This window comes from Acipenser ruthenus, chromosome 17, assembly GCF_902713425.1.
Source record: "Acipenser ruthenus chromosome 17, fAciRut3.2 maternal haplotype, whole genome shotgun sequence".
Lineage (NCBI taxonomy): Eukaryota > Metazoa > Chordata > Actinopteri > Acipenseriformes > Acipenseridae > Acipenser > Acipenser ruthenus.
In genome coordinates this window covers 15,062,906-15,080,893 of record NC_081205.1, presented here as the reverse complement: position 1 = coordinate 15,080,893, position 17,988 = coordinate 15,062,906, and the positions used below count along the sequence as shown (strand labels likewise).

At 36.4% G+C, this 17,988-nt stretch overlaps 1 protein-coding gene across 11 annotated transcripts in view; it reads left to right on the top strand.

The window, feature by feature from the left end:
- The window catches only part of gigyf2 (GRB10 interacting GYF protein 2), a 129,256-nt gene that overhangs the window by 74,630 nt on the left and 36,638 nt on the right, over nt 1-17,988 (top strand). For 9 of the 11 annotated variants that reach the window (XM_034038386.3, XM_058990020.1, XM_058990016.1 and 6 more), the window contains one exon: nt 3,473-3,729. In XM_034038386.3, the coding sequence (XP_033894277.3) occupies nt 3,473-3,729 (257 nt within the window). The remainder of the gene's footprint in view (nt 1-3,472; nt 3,730-17,988) is intronic. The other 2 variants (XM_058990018.1, XM_058990022.1) reach the window with 1 other exon arrangement.

Below are 17,988 nucleotides of genomic sequence, written 5' to 3'. Positions count from 1 at the left end.
GCCTGGGGGGCTGTGCCCTTAAATAAATCACCAGATCTTCCAAAGTATAGACAGCACAGGCATGGTTCAGGGCTTGAATTCAAGGTAACCCCTTGGACATCAAGAATAAAACCGAATAAAACCACAGGTGTGATAAGTCTTACTCAGTACCACACTGGAAGGAGATATCCAGAAAAAATACATAAAAAAACAACAAACGCTTTTCATTTTATGTTCTATAGTCATTTTTTCAACTTGTAGCATATGAAAAGAGCCAGATTTTTCCAGTGCTTCACCAACATGTCTACTATACTGGGTAAAAATTTGGAACTATTTGAATAAAGGGATCAAATTCTACAGGAGTTTTTACAAAGCGTCCCCAAACCTCTCCAAACCTCTCCAAAAATGAACATTGTGTAAATCTTTATGTCCAGTGATACACTAGTTTCTTGAGCAAGTTCTAAAAGGGATGTGAACTTCTGGCACCTCACATGCTATCCATTGCCACATGAATTAGATTTTGTAATCCCCCCCCCTTTTTTTTTGTCCAATATTTCATTCAAAAGGTGGCCTTTTTGGAGAGCTTTGGGGTGCCCGAAATGTATCCATGATGAGTATGCCTTTTCTGCTGAGAAACATCAAAACTCTCACTTGTTGAGGGGGGTTTTCTTCAGTGTCCTCACTGAAAATAAAAAGTGAAATGAATTGAAAATTAGAATAACATTTCCATTATCAGTATCAATGAGCAACAGATTCAAGCACAGTATTTGCACTGCTGAGAGGTGAACATTGATTATTGGATAAAGGTGTCTGCCAAATGTCTACAATAATAATACTAATAATAATGAGATTGCAGAGAACTTGGCTGCTCTCAAATCAAGCTGCCAGACTAAAAACACCTCAGTTCCTTTCATCTTTACTTTGATTGACATGTGGCAAACAAAGGAACTGGGTGAGTGACTGTTGGGGGAGGCAGACAGCTTATCTTGAAAGGATAAGAAAACCTACACTGTTTCTAGGTGAGTAACACCACGCCTTGTAATCATGGAATTATATATATAAAAAAAGTTTGCTAAACACTCTCATGCAATAAATCAGTGAACATCAATGAGAAAATAATAAAAACGGTCAGGAAGCAACAATTATTTCTTGCAACTTTTATTGCATGTAAAGATCAGAGACTGTATAGAGCAGCACAGCACAGTTGAGACATGGTGTTGCTAAAAAATTATTAAAAAAACGTTATTTCTATGTGTCCCTTGAGAGTCAAATGGTTGCATTTTCTAATTACATACTTACAATAAAAAATGTATATTGAAAATTATGCATAATAATAATAATAATAATAAAATAAAAAAATAAAAATAAAAAAATATATAAAAATAATAATAATAATAATAATAATATATAGTGTGGATCCATTATACTTACAAATCCTGAAGAGGATCCAATCCATCTTCAATGCTGCTTCAGACACTGAATCAGCACTCTCCAAACCAGGAAGTTGATAATTTTCGCAATCACTTTCACTCCTATCCATCTCTTCCAAAACTTTAGAAAGACTGAATCTACTTTGTTTAGGATGCTTTGGAACACTGCTCGACATTTTGTTCGATTTTACAAATTTTATAAATTGAAAAATGATCAGAAAATGTTATAAAACCGTGATCCGTTGTGCGTGACGCTGCGCACTCGGTTGCAATAGATAGGGGTATGTTTACTGCGCAGATCGATTACTCTGTAATGGATTGGGCTACAAACAAAGTCAAGGTATCATTGGACAGCTTGTGACCTCCCCTACAACGTAATCAGGGAGGTTTCACCATCAACAGACAGCTGTAAGACCAGAGCAGAAAAACGCACAGCTAGTCGATTGCAGCTGTTTTAGAAGCATGTGATACAAGTCACATTGCCAAGGGGATATCTCAGCGGTGAAATGACAGATTCGAAAAATTCCTTCGCTGTTTGACGGTAGGAAAACAACGATTGATATTGAATCAGCTTTTTTTTCTCTTTTGCTTTTGTAATAATATTACAAATGATTTATGAAATATAATGTGTAATTGCAGTATCATGTTCCGCCCGCGTCACTTGCCTTTTGTGTTCGATTTGAATTAAAAATAGAATCGTCTCATTCAAGTTACAGGAGAAAACACTTTCCCCAAGAGTTTAATTAAGAAACGGAATCGGCTCAAAATAACTTTTTAAAGGGACATCGCATGATAAATTAAAACTGAAAACGAAGAGCCCTAAATATATTGAACAATGGGTATTGAAACTAAAGTTAACTGTCTGAATAGTTTCAAAGCCACTGCTTTAATTTAGATTGGTTTCAGAGACTGCATACTAATTTCTTCCACTAGCTGCTATACCTACCAAATCCATCGAACTGGGCCCTTACAGTTCCAACAGACCTGTAAAAGAGAAAATCCAGCTGTGAGATGCATTTTCATTTTAATAGCGATCTATTTGTATAATATATTGCTCAGAGAGTATGCCCCCAAAGCAGGTGTAGCTGTTTAGAAACCCAATAATGAAGCCTCACCCAGGTTGTGAGGCACAGCATTGAAAAAAATAACAATTTTCTCCTATACCTTAACCCTTTGCTGTCTTATGTCGGACCTGGTCTGACATCACAATTTTCTCTTTCGGGTCCAATGTCGGACGGACCCTGTCCGACATCATCAAAAAGATGCAAAAAAAGGTCTCTAGTGGTTTTTCTTCAGAAAAAGCCGAGAAAACCATTCAATGGCCGAGTGAAACTGATAGGAGCCGAGAGAAGCCGGAAAAAAAAAAGGGGGCGTATCTCATGAATACCGATAGACCCGACACCACATAGATAACACGGACATAAACAAACAAGATAGCTGCTTCCGCATCCAGTGCTCAAAGAACATCACAGACATTTGCAGAGCTTTTTTTAGATGTTATAGTAATAAAATAACGACATGGATCGCATTATTGAGGAGTTTGGTGATAAAACGAGTGATCAAGAGATTTATCGGTATGTACTATTACGCGGTATGTAAAAAATACAGCGAACAAGGGGTGGGGCGGGGCTGGAGATGCAGTACTGAGTGTCCTGTTGATATGCAGTGCCTTTTAAACCTGTTTTACTGTGAAAAAAAACCCACTTAAAACAGCACGTCTAAAGTAAACTGCGCTTGTGAAAATAAATTGGACCTGACGCGCCTGACACGCACTGAATAAATGGACCGTAAAGGGTTAAAGCTTCAGTTACTCAAAAAAGAAGTTACTCCAGTTATTTAAAAACTTGGAATACCATGATGGCATGAACATAACAAAAAAAAAAAAAAAAATGAGCACAACACATTTGGGTACAGATTTTACATGTTCAGTTTAAGGCAGAGCCTTATTGTACTGCACACAGGACAGTGCTCACTTGACCAAAGTTTGTGGTGGTCCCTGTGGATTCCCTAGTGCAGTCCAGCAGCCCCTCTCTCCCCTTTAACCCCAGACTCTCTCTCCACAGACGGGCCGCGGTCAGCGGGCTGGAGAGAGCTCCCTGAGCAGCGGCGGCGCTTCGGCTTGGAGCCGCGAGGGGAGGAGGAGCAGCGCGGGTACCGCCGGGCGCGCTCCACCAGTGGCAGCCTGGAGGATGAGAAGGACAGCCTGCCTGAGTGGTGCCTGGAGGATGCTGATGAGGAGATGGGGACCTTCGACTCGTCCGGGGCCTTCCTGTCTCTCAAGGTGAGGGGCTATGAGCTCTCAACCTTCCCCTCGCTCAAGGTAAGAGAGCTGTCGGCTTCTGATCTTCCCATCTCTGAGGGTCAGGGGGTGCCACCGCTAATCTTTACACGCAGGGTGATTGTGGACATGGCTTCATGTTGATGGTGGGAAGCAATACTTATACTTGTGCCTCTTTCCAGATCCAGGTCAATTTTCCCCACATACCTTTGCTTTGAGCTAGAGGTCCAAAGGTAACCCTAAAAACAGTCTGTGCCTAGCAACAGCTTCTTTGTCCTCCTACAGCAGTGCAATAATAAACACCTCTGAAGTACTGTACTATTCAAATGTAATAGTCACAAAATGTACTTCGAGTGCAACTACATTTTCAAGAAAAGGATGCCACAGTGTAGGTTTAATCTGGGTTGTTTTAACTTTTTATGTGGTTCAAGTAAAATGTCTTTAGCAAAACGTATTTGCATGTCCCATGAGGAGGCCAAGTTGCTTTTTTGGAACAATCTATGAGGTCCGTGAAGTTGGCCCCCCTACATACAGCACACACGTTAAGTCATACATCATTCGTTTGTGCTACGTTTGTGCCACTATAGTTTTAAGATATTAACGATTTATTGTTTTAGGGGAGTGACGTCACTCAGCCCCCCTACGATACCGGAACTGAACCAGTCTTGCCTCATTCGTTTGTGCCGTTGAAACGAGCGTTTTTGCTATTATTGTTTCAGAGATATTAACAATATTTTTTTAGGGGAGTGACGTCACTCAGCCCCCCTACAATAACGGAATTGAACCAAATGTCTCATTCGATTTGTGCTGTTGAAGCCAACGTTAGTGCAGCTATGGTTTTTAAGATATTAACGATTATTTTGTAGGGGAGTTATGTTGTCATGGTTGTGTGTGGTGGTGTGTTTTTTTTTTTTTTTTTTTTTTTGAGTAATCAACAACACAGGGCAGCAGTGTGGAGTAGTGGTTAGGGCTCTGGACTCTTGACCGGAGGGTTGTGGGTTCAATCCCCGGTAGGGACACTGCTGCCGTACCCTTGAGCAAGGTACTTTACCTAGATTGCTCCAGTAAAAAAACCCAACTGTATAAATGGGTAATTGTATGTAAAAATAATGTGATATCTTGTAACCATTGTAAGTCGCCCTGGATAAGGGCGTCTGCTAAGAAATAAATAATAATAATAATAATAATAATAACACACAAGCAATGCATATGTGTGTTTGTTTGTACAGATGTTGGTATACCACTGCAAAATATAATAGGTTACTTGATGTATTTCATAATACAGAATTATCCCAAAATGCAACAAAACGAGCTTTGTTGTGGTGAAATGTATTCTAAAATGATCTGCTAATTTGGAAACACGTCAGAATGTGATACGCAGGGTTTAAGTATTTCACTACTGCATCCCATCTAGCCTACCTCTCGTTTTACCTGCCTTTTAGTTTGCAGTTGTGTTAATTTATTGATGATTTATTTAGTTGCAGGAAACCATGCAACTGTATGAGCATAAAGTTTATAAAAAATGAAGTAATTGGTAATCGCTGCGATTTGCCAAACGTTTATTTTTTTCATTTAATAGAATTGATATCATCATCATCATCATCATCATGGGGAATATTATTATTATTATTATTATTATTATTATTATTATTATAATTATAGAAAAAAATAAGTATTTGAATACAAATGTTTTGACCCATAACTCTCAGCCACAGGCAATTGTTTATTGTATATCTAAATACTCATCTTATATATTTTCAGTTCTTATCGGTTTCCTTTTGAATTTAATAAACGTGTCCCTTTTCAATAAATAAGATTTATTTTCTGCTATATGCATACATTCAATTAAACCTTGAAAAGGGCCTAAATCATTCCTTTTTTTTACGCACTGTTCAATAATATGCATTTTCAATTGCATTTCATGTTCAATGTGTCATGGTTCCATTATTCGGCTGCCTTTATAGTATTATCGATGCAATAAAGAACGAACTCCCAGAACGGGCAGACGTTTGAGTAAAGCGTTTAAACACGTGTACAAATGTGGTGCAGAGGCAATCGACTGCACATATTGAAAGTTAATCAAACTGTCCACCTTAACTAGTGAATACTAGGAGTTATAATATAGTGTATATGTTACATTTTATCATTTAATAAAAAGGGCTTCTGTTTTTAATATTTTGTTAGTGTCTTAAGGTAACAATAGCGAAAAACTTCGAGTGAAATTAATTTATTATAGTCTAGGTGTTCAACAGTTACAAAAGTAACTGAAAAATAGTACATTTTCTTACAGAATAAAACACATTGTAAAATTGAGTTTTCAGCTTCATGTCCTTGAGCCATGTGGTTGTGCTGCTGCTTGGTTACTGCAGTAATTCAGATGAAAAGTGCCATATAGAATACAATGATTCATTAAGAAACACAAGTCACAGAATCAGTACCTTCTGTAGTAGGACCAGCATTGCAAAGGTTTATAAAGCCATACTAAAAAAGTACTACAGTACCACAAAAGTATTTGTTTTCTATAGAATCTGTCAAAAATCATTTTAAATCTTACTTTTGAGCAAGTACCCATTTTTGCTTGTGCCTTTAATCAGTTTAACAAAGATAAGAAAATATCTGGGACATTGTTTACCATTATTGTATTACGTTTATTTACTATAATACCAAAGGTAAACTTACTATCTTAATTGTCTTTAAAATAGTTTCCACTTCGCTTTAGTGTTATTTAAAGCATTTAGACATCTGAGGCACAGCAGGCTAAGAGATCCAGGACATAAAGCACTCAGTCAGAAAATCATGGAAACAGTGTGCAAACAAACGTTTCAACTTCAACAGTCTTATTTGTGTTACAATGATAAGATGATGGCTGTAGAAACGGTTATCACACCTGTTTCTTTTAGTTATCTATAGTATTTTGGTAAGACCATATAAAGGCTAAAAATTAATCAGTATTAATCATTGGGACCATTTGTTAGGTGATGGAGATGGACATTTTTCAGACGATAACCCATGATGTCCTATGTAAAATGTCGGCCCACTGCCGCACTTTTTCATAAAATAGCCTATGAAAAAAGTTCAGGGGGGACGATTTTTCGCGTGACAACATCAGAGCCCCTTTACAATAACAGAATCATCCCACCTGTATTTGCCTTTTTTTTTAAAAAAATTTATAAATGACTTACCTCTATATATTGGCTCATTTAAAATATGTAAGTTAATGTTCTGAAAAACTTCTGAATATTTTAATTTCTACACTTCTACTTGATTTGTTTTAAAAAAAAAAAAATATATATATATATATATATATATATATATATATATATATATATATATATATATATATATATATATATATATATATATATATATATATATATATATATAAAATTAAAATAAGTAACTCCTGGAGGCTTGGAATCCAGAGGGAAAAGATAGTATACCATTGCATTGCTGTAGAGCAGCCCTAAATCAAGAGGCTCACCAGCTTTGTTACCATGTAACAAGGACACCAAGTATGTTTTAAAAACCAACAAGCAAGTATAATTTCTTACAATAAGTACCATGTAGTAACACTATCTGTTGTACTTTTATACAGGAGGATTGGCGTCACACTGTTTGGTTTTCTCTGAGATAACTTTTAAGGATAAAGGCTAGCTATTACTAAATTCCCTATTACTAAATAAAAACTAAAATCAATGAATTAAAGAAACATCATTTTATTAATATATTATTTGGCAGGTTAAACATGCATCTTTAAATTTCATGATTTTTTTTTAGATGGTTAAACTTAAAATTGGATTAATTGAGGCAATTTGAAATTCTGAGTAATTTATGTCACTGTGTAACAGGGACACAAAATAAAAACAAATTGTTTAAAGTTCACTCTAAACAATAGTATTTCATAGAAAAATTGTACATTTGAATTCTGCTTGAACTTTTTTCCACCACAAGGTTAGGTGGCTGAAGAATCTTTTGAATCCTACTCCATGATTCCCAGGAAATGTCTTCTTTTACAGGCCAACGGTAGTAAGCTCTAGAGGCAGTCATATATTTCAGCCCTACCTCCCTCATCTGCTCATCCACCTCTTGTACCTATAATTTAATGTTCAAAGTATTACTGAGCGCTGTACTAGATAGGATCTAATCTTAGGTGATGTAAAGTATACAAAATTTTACAAGTCATTGTAAAGGAAACACCTGCTTTCACAAGTGAGATTTAACGTGTAGTTGTATGAGAACTTCTACCATGATTTAAATAAAAATTATTATTTATATTAAATATAAGGCCTGAACCAAAATAAACTAGAAATAGGTCAGATGATTTTACAAGAGCTGTGTAACCTTAGTTTTGTAGTTAAATATTTTTTTATGAAGTCATGGTAGAACCATAGTCATGGTTCTTGTTAAAGTACTGTGAACTTAGTACTTTAAAATAAATGTTAGTTGTAACATAATAAAACGTGGTAAAAGAAATGATTAAAAAATACTAACTTGAACTGAAATTAACCTGAACCAAATGAAGCCTTACTGTGCTACAAATGTTTTTGTAGATTTTTCATCCACAGGTAGGTCAACTAAAACAAAGTCTTCTCTGCTGAACCTTCGAAAGAATGCAACAAATAATGAATGTTGTATGAAGAACAAATGTTTACCCTCTGCCTCAGGTTGCAGTGAGACATCAACATTAGATTAAGTGATTAAAAACTGTCAAAAGAAATATGATGGAAAATATTTTTTGCACTTAAACTATAATCACACCATTAAAGCCAGGTTCCTGATGACATTTCTTGTCCAGTGTTCATCTGTGCATCTTGCACAGCGTTTGCAGTTTTCATCTGTGCAGTCTTGAGCAGAGCCTCTTGAACATGGTGCCTATGAAGATGTGGAGGTTCAGCAGTGTACCTGTGCATCTGCCTACCTTTGGATAAAATTAACTTTTTCCAGGGATCGACATGTTGCCAGTTGTCACATTGGCCACTGCCAACCATGCAGGATTGGCAAAAGCAAGACAAATTATTTTTCTCCACTACCAGGCATCTCCACTTTCCTTTACGCCTCTAATGCTGTGAAGAAGTCTTGTTCCTGGAAGGACTCTTTCACCACACCGATTCCTATTCCTGGATATGTCCCCCATGGGAACCCAAAAGAAAGTCCATCTGAAATGGCTACAATCGTCTTTGCTTACATCTTTTGAAAGGTTCTCTCTGCAGAACTGGAACATATCATAGGCATTGCAATGACGGCTTTCTTTGTGGCTACTGCAGCTGAAGCACTTTGTTTTATGACCGCACTTTCCCCATCTGCTGGACCTTTTCCGTGTCGAGAACCAAAAAAACACCTTTGCACTGGAAATCCGTAATCTTCAACTGCATGTGCAATGTCTCCAAAAGGACCATGTGACTTGACCAAGGACCACCAGACTGTAACAAGATCCAAACAAACAGCACAGCTGTAGTGTGTTACTATAGAATGCACTGTAGCAGACTCGTGGTGCCAGTGTGCACTCTGAATTTCACCCTGGGCCAAGCATGCAGAGTTCTCAGCAAAATCCAGAACCATTAATACCCAGTTTGAAGGTAACTTGTTCTTCAAAATTCTGTATTCATCACTTTGCCATGAAGCACAATGAAGGTGCAGAGCCAGAGGTTTCACTTCTTTTTCTAGTTCTTCAAGAAGCTCCTTGATATTTCCTGTCTTTTCTGCCTTGATCCTTTTCTGTAACTGAATTTCTTTTCCATCTTTCATTTTCTGTGTTTTCTCAGTTTCCCACTTGAGCCATTTGACCCGGTCATTTTCAAACTTAAATATCCTTAACATGTTGTTTTAGCCCTACCATTCCACACTTACTGCAGCTTCTTTCCACACATTCCCGGCTGTAAAACCTCTTCTCATATTTTGGGCACACCGTGACTTCAACTGCCTTATATACATCTGCAATTTTTGCACCTAGATATCCTTTAGATTGGGCAAATTTGTTGACTGCTTCAAGCTTAAGCTGAACATTTGTACAGTATTCACATAAGCAGGCACATATCTTTTGGTCTTTTGAAGGCTTCAGGTTTGTTGGACGCAGAGAACAGAATTTCGAAAAGCCTATCTGAATATTGTAATGAGACTTGAGCTTCTTTAAAAGTTCCTTAAGTGTTCTTTGCAAAATCCCTTTTGCTTTTATGTCCTTTCGCACAGATTTCTTATCTGGTAGCATGTTGGCATGTGATGCATAAAACTCTTCTATTGTTGACAAAACATCAGCGGAGAGTGCATCTCTTCTGGTCTTCCTTGCTTTATTAATGAGGAGTTTCCAAGTGATCCCCAATTTCTTACCTGCAGCTTTAAGAAGTCTATAGTACTTTGTTTTTACAAGTCTGCCTTCTACATAGCTACTTTCAAGATTGCAAAGATTATGTTTTGCAGAATTTGGATCAGTTCTCCTAAATGTGCTCTTCTGGTTCTGTTCATCTCGCTTTGCTTTTTTCTCTGCATACTTTGCTCTTCTTTTTTCATTTATACGTCTTTTTTCTGTGAAGTTAACTTTGCCCTCTGTGCTTGTTTTTTCTCTTTCCATACTCTTCTCTGTTTTTCCCTTTCCAACTCTTTCCCTCTAGTGTTTGGCACTTCTAGAACATCTACCTTCTGATCTGATGCTTTGTGTTTGACCTGTTCTCTGTATTTTCTCATACGCAATTTTGTAAGTTTATTTGCATGCTTTTTCTTTTCCTCACTCAAATTGAGGCGATATAATCTGCTTTTAAGAGCCTTAAGTGCTTTTTCCTTTTGATAACTGAGGATTTTCTGCCTGTATTTTTACATCTTTCTGCATTGGTAGTCACTTTAGTATGTAGTGGTTCTATTCGACTTGAATCTCGCTTTGAAGATCTTTTGTTTTATTCACAAACCCATGCTGCTGAAAAATAAAAACAGTACAATTTTCACTTAAGCAGTGCTTAAAATGAACATACTGCAATAACTGCTGAGCATTACCACCTTTAAGTCATGTATTGAAAAAAATAACTTTGTGCTAAGCATTGGGATTTTTTGTATTCTGTTTGTAACGCCACAGTACCACTTAATTTATGTGGAAAGCAAAATAAATAGTACTGTGGAGTTGCAAAAAAAAAAAAAAATTATATATATATATATATATATATATATATATATATATATATATATATATATATATGAAACATTTGATGTGCAAAAACGTGATTAAAGTAAAATACCAAGTTATCCAGCTCTTATAATGTACACCAGTATATAAATGTAAATGATCAGGAATTCATGAACCCACGTGTAAAAATAAGTTTTGAACTCGCACAATTCAGTGTCTTTTTGTAGGCTACACGGTAGCAATGATAATTCAGATTTGTTTTTAAGTATATTTACTATAATGTACAGTATTTGCTGTAATATTATTGTATTTGATATACTGTATTATAGGTTAGGTGAGGTGTTTCATTTATTTGCTTCCATTTTGTATCCCCACTACAAACAGTGTCGCACGTAAAGGAGACGCTAAACTCAATCGTGTCTTTTTGTTTTTAAAAAAAGATCCAGATGTTAATAGACTGTGGTAAATTTATTCAAAACGGCCCACACATGTTTATGATATCACTACTTAAAATAATATGTACATTTGTACATATAAAGTGTACATTTCATCACCGTCTACTTAATAATAAGAGAACATAACATTGTCACCTCGTAACTTCGGAGACACCACTCCAATCGCCTGTGATTAATGTCGTCAGACCCTCCAGAAAAAGCTCTTAGCTATCATAAAGGTAGTTTTTGTGCGCGAAATAACTGCTGTAAAATGCTGCAAAGAATTACACGTTGTTTGCCGCATTTTAACAAACAGCTGTGTGATCGCCACGTAACAGAACCCGAGGGACACAAACATTATATGTTTAAATTATACTCGAGCAATGCTACAGAAGCACCATCGATGGAAATTGAACTATATATGGTAGTACTGTAGCTACTATAGTTTCATTTGGTATTGCTGTACATTCATTATAACAGTTGAATTTTAAAATTATATAATTTTTATCTTCGTTTTGGGACACCACTTGTTACGTAGTAACATATTAATTTTGAGATAATTTTCTAAAATTATATCACTGCTAGTTAAATTAAAGCAACTTTAACATGAGTTCAGTACTACTGCACTGTAAATTAAACACACAAACTTGATTGTAAAATGTTTTATATAGACTTAATTTAAAGACAAACTGCAGGCTTGGCAATATTATGGACAGTAATAGGAACCATCAGAGTAACTTAGCCTGGCTGAAACAACAATAAGAATGATATTAAAAGTCAGATATAATCATATGTATATGACACATAATAGTACCAATTGTTGCACTTTTTTTCTTTTTTAAATATTTATTTTATTTTAGCACAGGAACCATTGTGTCATATTTCTGTTACTGTGGAATGTCACATATATATACACACACTACCGGTCAAAAGTTTTAGAACACCCCCATTTTTCCAGTTTTTATTTAAATTTAAGCAGTTCAAGTCCAGTGAATAACCTGAAATGGTACAAAGGTAAGCGGTAAACTGCCAGAGGTTAAAAAAAAAAAGTTTAGGTTACCAAAAACTGAAAAATAATGTACATTTCAGAGTTATACAAAAAGGCCTTTTTCAGGGAACAAGTAATGGGTTAACAACTTACAGCTGTTCTGCAGCAATGGAAGTAAATTAAGCCTTGAAAGTTGATGCTAACAATTCCTACAGGTGTCCCAACTTTTGTTGATTACTTACAAACCCTCTGTCTATAAAAGCAGTGTTGGAACAGACTGTGTTACTACACCCTCTTAAGCATTATTTGGACAGTATTGTACTGCAGGAAGTAGTATATTGCTGTCATAATGGCGAGAAAAAGGCAATTAACAAAGGAAGACAGACCATTATAACCCTTAAGTGTAGGTCTTTCCTTTAGAGAAATTGCAAAGAAAGCCAAGGTGTCCGTGAGTACAGTTTCCTACACCATCAAAAGGCACTTGGAAACTGGAGGAAACTCTGACAGGAAGAGGTCTGGCAGACCCAAAGCCACAACAGAATCAGAAGACAAGTTTCTGAGAGTCAACAGCTTGCGTGATAGGCGGCTCACAGGACAACCGCTTCAAGCACAGCTTAACACTGGTCGAAGTAAGCAAGTCTCAGTTTCAACTGTGAAGAGAAGACTTCGAGCTGCAGGTTTGACAGGTCGAGTGGCAGTAAGAAAGCCATTGCTAAGATGGCAAAACAAGAAAAAGAGGCTTGCCTGGGCCATGAAGCACCGCCAGTGGACTACTGAAGACTGGAAGAAGGTCTTATGGACCGATGAATCAAAATTTGAAATCTTCGGTTCATCACACAGGGTTTTTGTATGCCGTTGAGTAGGCGAAAGGATGGTTCCTCAGTGTGTGACACCAACTGTCAAACATGGATGAGGAAGCGTGATGGTCTGGGGCTGTTTTGCTGGATCCAGAGTCAGCAACTTGCACAGAGTGAGTGGCACCCTGAACCAAAACTGCTACCACAGCATTTTGCAGCGCCATGCAATACCCTCTGGTATACGCCTAGTTGGTCAGGGGTTCATCCTACAGCAAGATAATGACCCAAAACATACCTCCAGGCTATGTCAGAACTACCTTAGAAGAAAAGAACAAGACGGTAGGCTTCAAATCATGGAATGGCCAGCACAGTCTCCAGACTTAAACCCCATCGAGCTGGTTTGGGATGAACTGGACAGAAGGGTGAAAGCAAAGCAACCTACAAGTGCAACACATTTGTGGGAACTTCTGCAACGGTGTTGAAGAACTTTCCGAACAATATTTGATTTCCAATGTAGAAAGAATGCCACGAGTGTATTCGGCTGTTATATCTGCAAAAGGTGGCTACTTTGAGTCAAAAATTTAGATTAAATTTTGTTAAGATTCCATGATTTATTTTTTATCTCCAATTGTTTATTTGTTCTATGCTTTAATTTTAGTACATTGAGACATTAAACTGCGTAAATTTCAATAAAAACTGGAAAAATGGAGTTGTTCTAAAACTTTTGACTGGTAGTGTGTGTGTGTGTGTATGTAATATATATATATATATATATATATATATATATATATATGTATGTATATATGTGTATATATATATATATATATAAATATTATATATATATATATATATATATATATATATATATATATATATATATATATATATATATATATATATATATATATATATATATATAATGAATGAACATAAGAATGTTTACAAACGAGAGGCCGTTCGGCCCATCTTGCTTGTTTTGGTTGTTAGTAGCTTATTGATCCCAGAATCTCATCAAGCAGCTTCTTGAAGGATCCCAGGGTGTCGGCTTCAACAACATTACTGGGGAGTTGGTTCCAGACCCTCACAATTCTCTGTGTAAAAAAGTGCCTCCTATTTTCTATTCTGAATCACCCTTTATCTAATCTCCATTTGTGACCCTTGTTTCTTTTTACAGGTCGAAAAAGCCCCCTGGGTCGACATTGTCAATACCTTTTAGGATTTTGAATGCTTGAATCGGATCACAGCGTAGTCTTCTTTGTTCAAGAATGAATTGATTCAATTCTTTTAGCCTGTCTGCATACGACATGCCTTTTAAACCGGGGATAATTCTGGTCGCACTTCTTTCCACTCTTTCTAGAGCAGCAAATATCCTTTTTGTAGCGAGGTGACCAGAACTGAACACAATATTCTAGATGAGGTCTTACTAATGCATTGTAAAGTTTTAACATTACTTCCCTTGATTTAAATTCAACACTTTTCACAATATAGCTTCCCCACATTGTCTAGATGAAGACATTTCTGAGTCAACATAAACAAACTCCTTGGTCTTTTTCATAGATTCCTAATTCAATTTCAGTATCTCCCATATGATATTTATAATGCAAATTTTTATTGCCTGCGTGCAGTACCTTACACTTTTGTCTATTAAATGTCATTTGCCATGTGTCTGCCCAGTTCTGAATGTTGTCTAGATCATTTTGAATGACCTTTGCTGCTGCAACAGTGTTTGCCACCCCTCCTATTTTTGTGTCGTCTGGAAATTTAACAAGTTTGCTTACTATACCAGTATCTAAATCATTAATATAGATTAGGAATAGCAGAGGACCTAATACTGATCCCTGGGGTACACCACTGGTTACCTCGCTCCATTTTGAGGTTTCTCCTCTAATCAGTACTTTCTGTTTTCTACACGTTAACCACTCCCTAATCCATGTGCATGCATTTCCTTGAATCCCTACTGCGTTCAGTTTGAGAATTAATCTTTTATGTGGGACTTTGTCAAAAGCTTTCTGGAAATCTAAATAAACCATGTCGTATGCTTTGCAATTATCCATTGTCAATGTTGCATCCTCAAAAAAGTCAAGCAGGTTAGTTAGACACGATCTCCCTTTCCGAAAACCATGCTGACTGTCTCCCTGGATATTGTTACCATATAGGTAATTTTCCATTTTGGATCTTATTATAGTTTCCATAAGTTTACATATAATAGAAGTCAGGCTTACTGGTCTGTAGTTACCTGGTTCGGTTTTGTCTCCGTTTTTGTGGATCGGTATTACGTTTGCTATTTTCCAGTCTGTCGGTACTACCCCTGTGTCAAGAGACTGTTGCATGATCTTGGTTAGCGGTTTGTAAATAACTTCTTTCATTTCTTTGAGTACTATTTGGAGGTTCTCATCCGGCCCAGGGGATTTGTTTATTTTAAGAGCTCCTAGTCCCTTTAACACTTCTGCCTCTGTTATGCTAAAGTTATTTAAAATTGGATAGGAACAGGTTGACATGTGGGGCATGTTGTCCGTGTCCTGCTTTGTAAAAACCTGTGAAAAGTAATAATTTAATATATTTGCTATTTTTTTTCTTCATCTATGATTTTGCCATTTGTCTCTCTTAGACATTTAACCTCCTCTTTGAATGTTCTCTTGCTGTTATAATATTGGAAAAACATTTTGGAATTGGTTTTAGCCCTCTTAGCAATATTGATTTTTATCTCTCTCTTGGCCTTTCTAACTTCCTTTTTGACTTGTGTTTGCAGTTCCAAGTACTCTTTCTGTGTACTTTTTGTTTTTGGTCCCTTTTAAACGCTCTGTAAAGTGCCTTTTTTCGCTGAATATTTTTTTTAATTGATCTATTAACCCTTTGCAGTCCATTTATTAAGTGCGCGTCAGGCGCATCATGTCCAATTTATTTTCACACGCGCAGTTAATTTTAGACGCGCTGTTTAAAATGTATTTTTTTCCCACAGTCAAACAGGTTTAAATGGCCCTGCATATCAACAAAGCACTCACTAGGCTTCTCCAGCCCCGCCACACCCTTTCTTTCGCGATCGCTTTCATCTATGTAAGAAATAAATAATAATAAAAATAATAGTCGTACATACCGATCAATCATCTCCGGATCACTCGTTTTATCACCAAACTCCTCAATATTGCGATCAAAGTCATTATTTTATTACTATAAATCTGAAAAAAGCTCTGCAAATGTCCATGATAGTCTCTGTGCGCTGACGCACTCAGCCAGCTTGTTTACTATGACTGCCCGGTTATCTGATACCAGGGCCATATATGACTATTCATGTGATACGCCTTTTTTTTTTTTTTCCGACTTGTTTCGGCTCCTGTCGCTCCCACTCGGTAATTGAATGGTTTTCACGGCTTTTTCCGGAGAAAAAACGACTAGAAACCCGTTTTTTGCGTTGCTATAATGATGTCGGACCCAGTCCGACAAAGGACCTGAGAGGAATAATTGCAATGTCGGTTAAACCATTTTGGCCATTTTGTTTTAGATTTGTCTACTTTTGGGATGTAATTGTTTTGCGACTCTAGTATTACATTTTTTAAAAACAGCCATCCTTTTTCTGTGGATGTTTTCTCTATTTTACTCCAATCTACTTCTGTTAGTCTCTGTTTCATACCTTCATAGTTTGCTTTTCTAAAATTGTAAACCTTAGCTTTAGTCATTACTTTTGGGATTTTAAAAAATACTTAAAATGAGACCATGTTGTGGTCTGAGTTTGCCAATGGCTTTCTGACCTCTGTTTGTTATTCTGTCTTCATTATTTGAAAAGACTAAATCAAGGCATGCCTCCCTTCTAGTCGGTGCCTTGACAAATCGCGTCAGAGAGAGAGAGAGAGAGAATTAAAAAAAAAAAAAAAAAAAAAAAAAAGTTATTGCATCAATGTAGTTTTTAGTAGTTTTATTTTTTTCTGAGACCTGTCTATGATGTATGTTGCATTATTATTGCAGTAACGTGAATGTATTATACATCCGTAACTTCAAAAACACATTCAAATCTTCAGTAATACTAAAGAAACTAAATTAACATACATTTAGACAAAACTGAAGACGACTTCTGTATTACTGTTTTGGTTCCCTGGCTGTTTTTATGTGTGTTATATTCATGCACTACAAGTTCATTTTTAGTTTCTTTTGTAGTGAGTTTTTAGAGGGTTACCGCTTTTGTTTTCGTACCACTCGGTATTAATTGTGCACAGTGGTGTTCAAACAGAGCACCTGGAGCAAGTAAGGCTGGTTTATGAGCTTATTAACTAGTTAGCTTGTTTAGCTGTGTGAGTTTGGATAAATACCTGTATCGGGTAAACCCTGTACCCTATAATTAGGGCCTTACCCATTTCACAGCCGTGAATGTGACAAAGACTGTGAAATTTATTCTGCTATGTGAAATCTGGTCTCTCTTTTGTATACTTTTATCCTGCACTAAAAACCAATGCAGTTCTATGTACCGTTACAGGTTCCTGGTGCAATTTTGTTAGCTTGTTTCAATTTAAAAAAAGAAAGCTCATCGTGAACTGGACAGGATTTATTGATTGACGCTTGACAACAGCCAGTAACTGGGCTCTACTGACTGACTGACTGGTAGACACAGGTTCCCAGGGTGGGTTTAGTATGACCTACGGATCTCAACTGGTAGTACCATCAGGCGAGTCAAATTAGACCTACATTTTAAAATGAGTGTCCAAAATAAATCAGAAAGTGCTACAATCATCATTACTGCAGTGGATCATGTAAAAGAATTTGGAAACCAAATATATACCAAGTAGTAGTATGAGCAGAAAAATACATTAAAAGCACTTTAGGACAAAATAAATAAATTTAAATATGTCTAATTTCAGAGACTTCATGTTTTATATTTTTTAGCCTCTGGATATGTTATCCAGTTTTTAACAACAGTAACAGAACTGCAACAATCATAGAGCACCTCTGGATTTCAGTTTTGTTTTCGTTTAGCATTTCTACTTT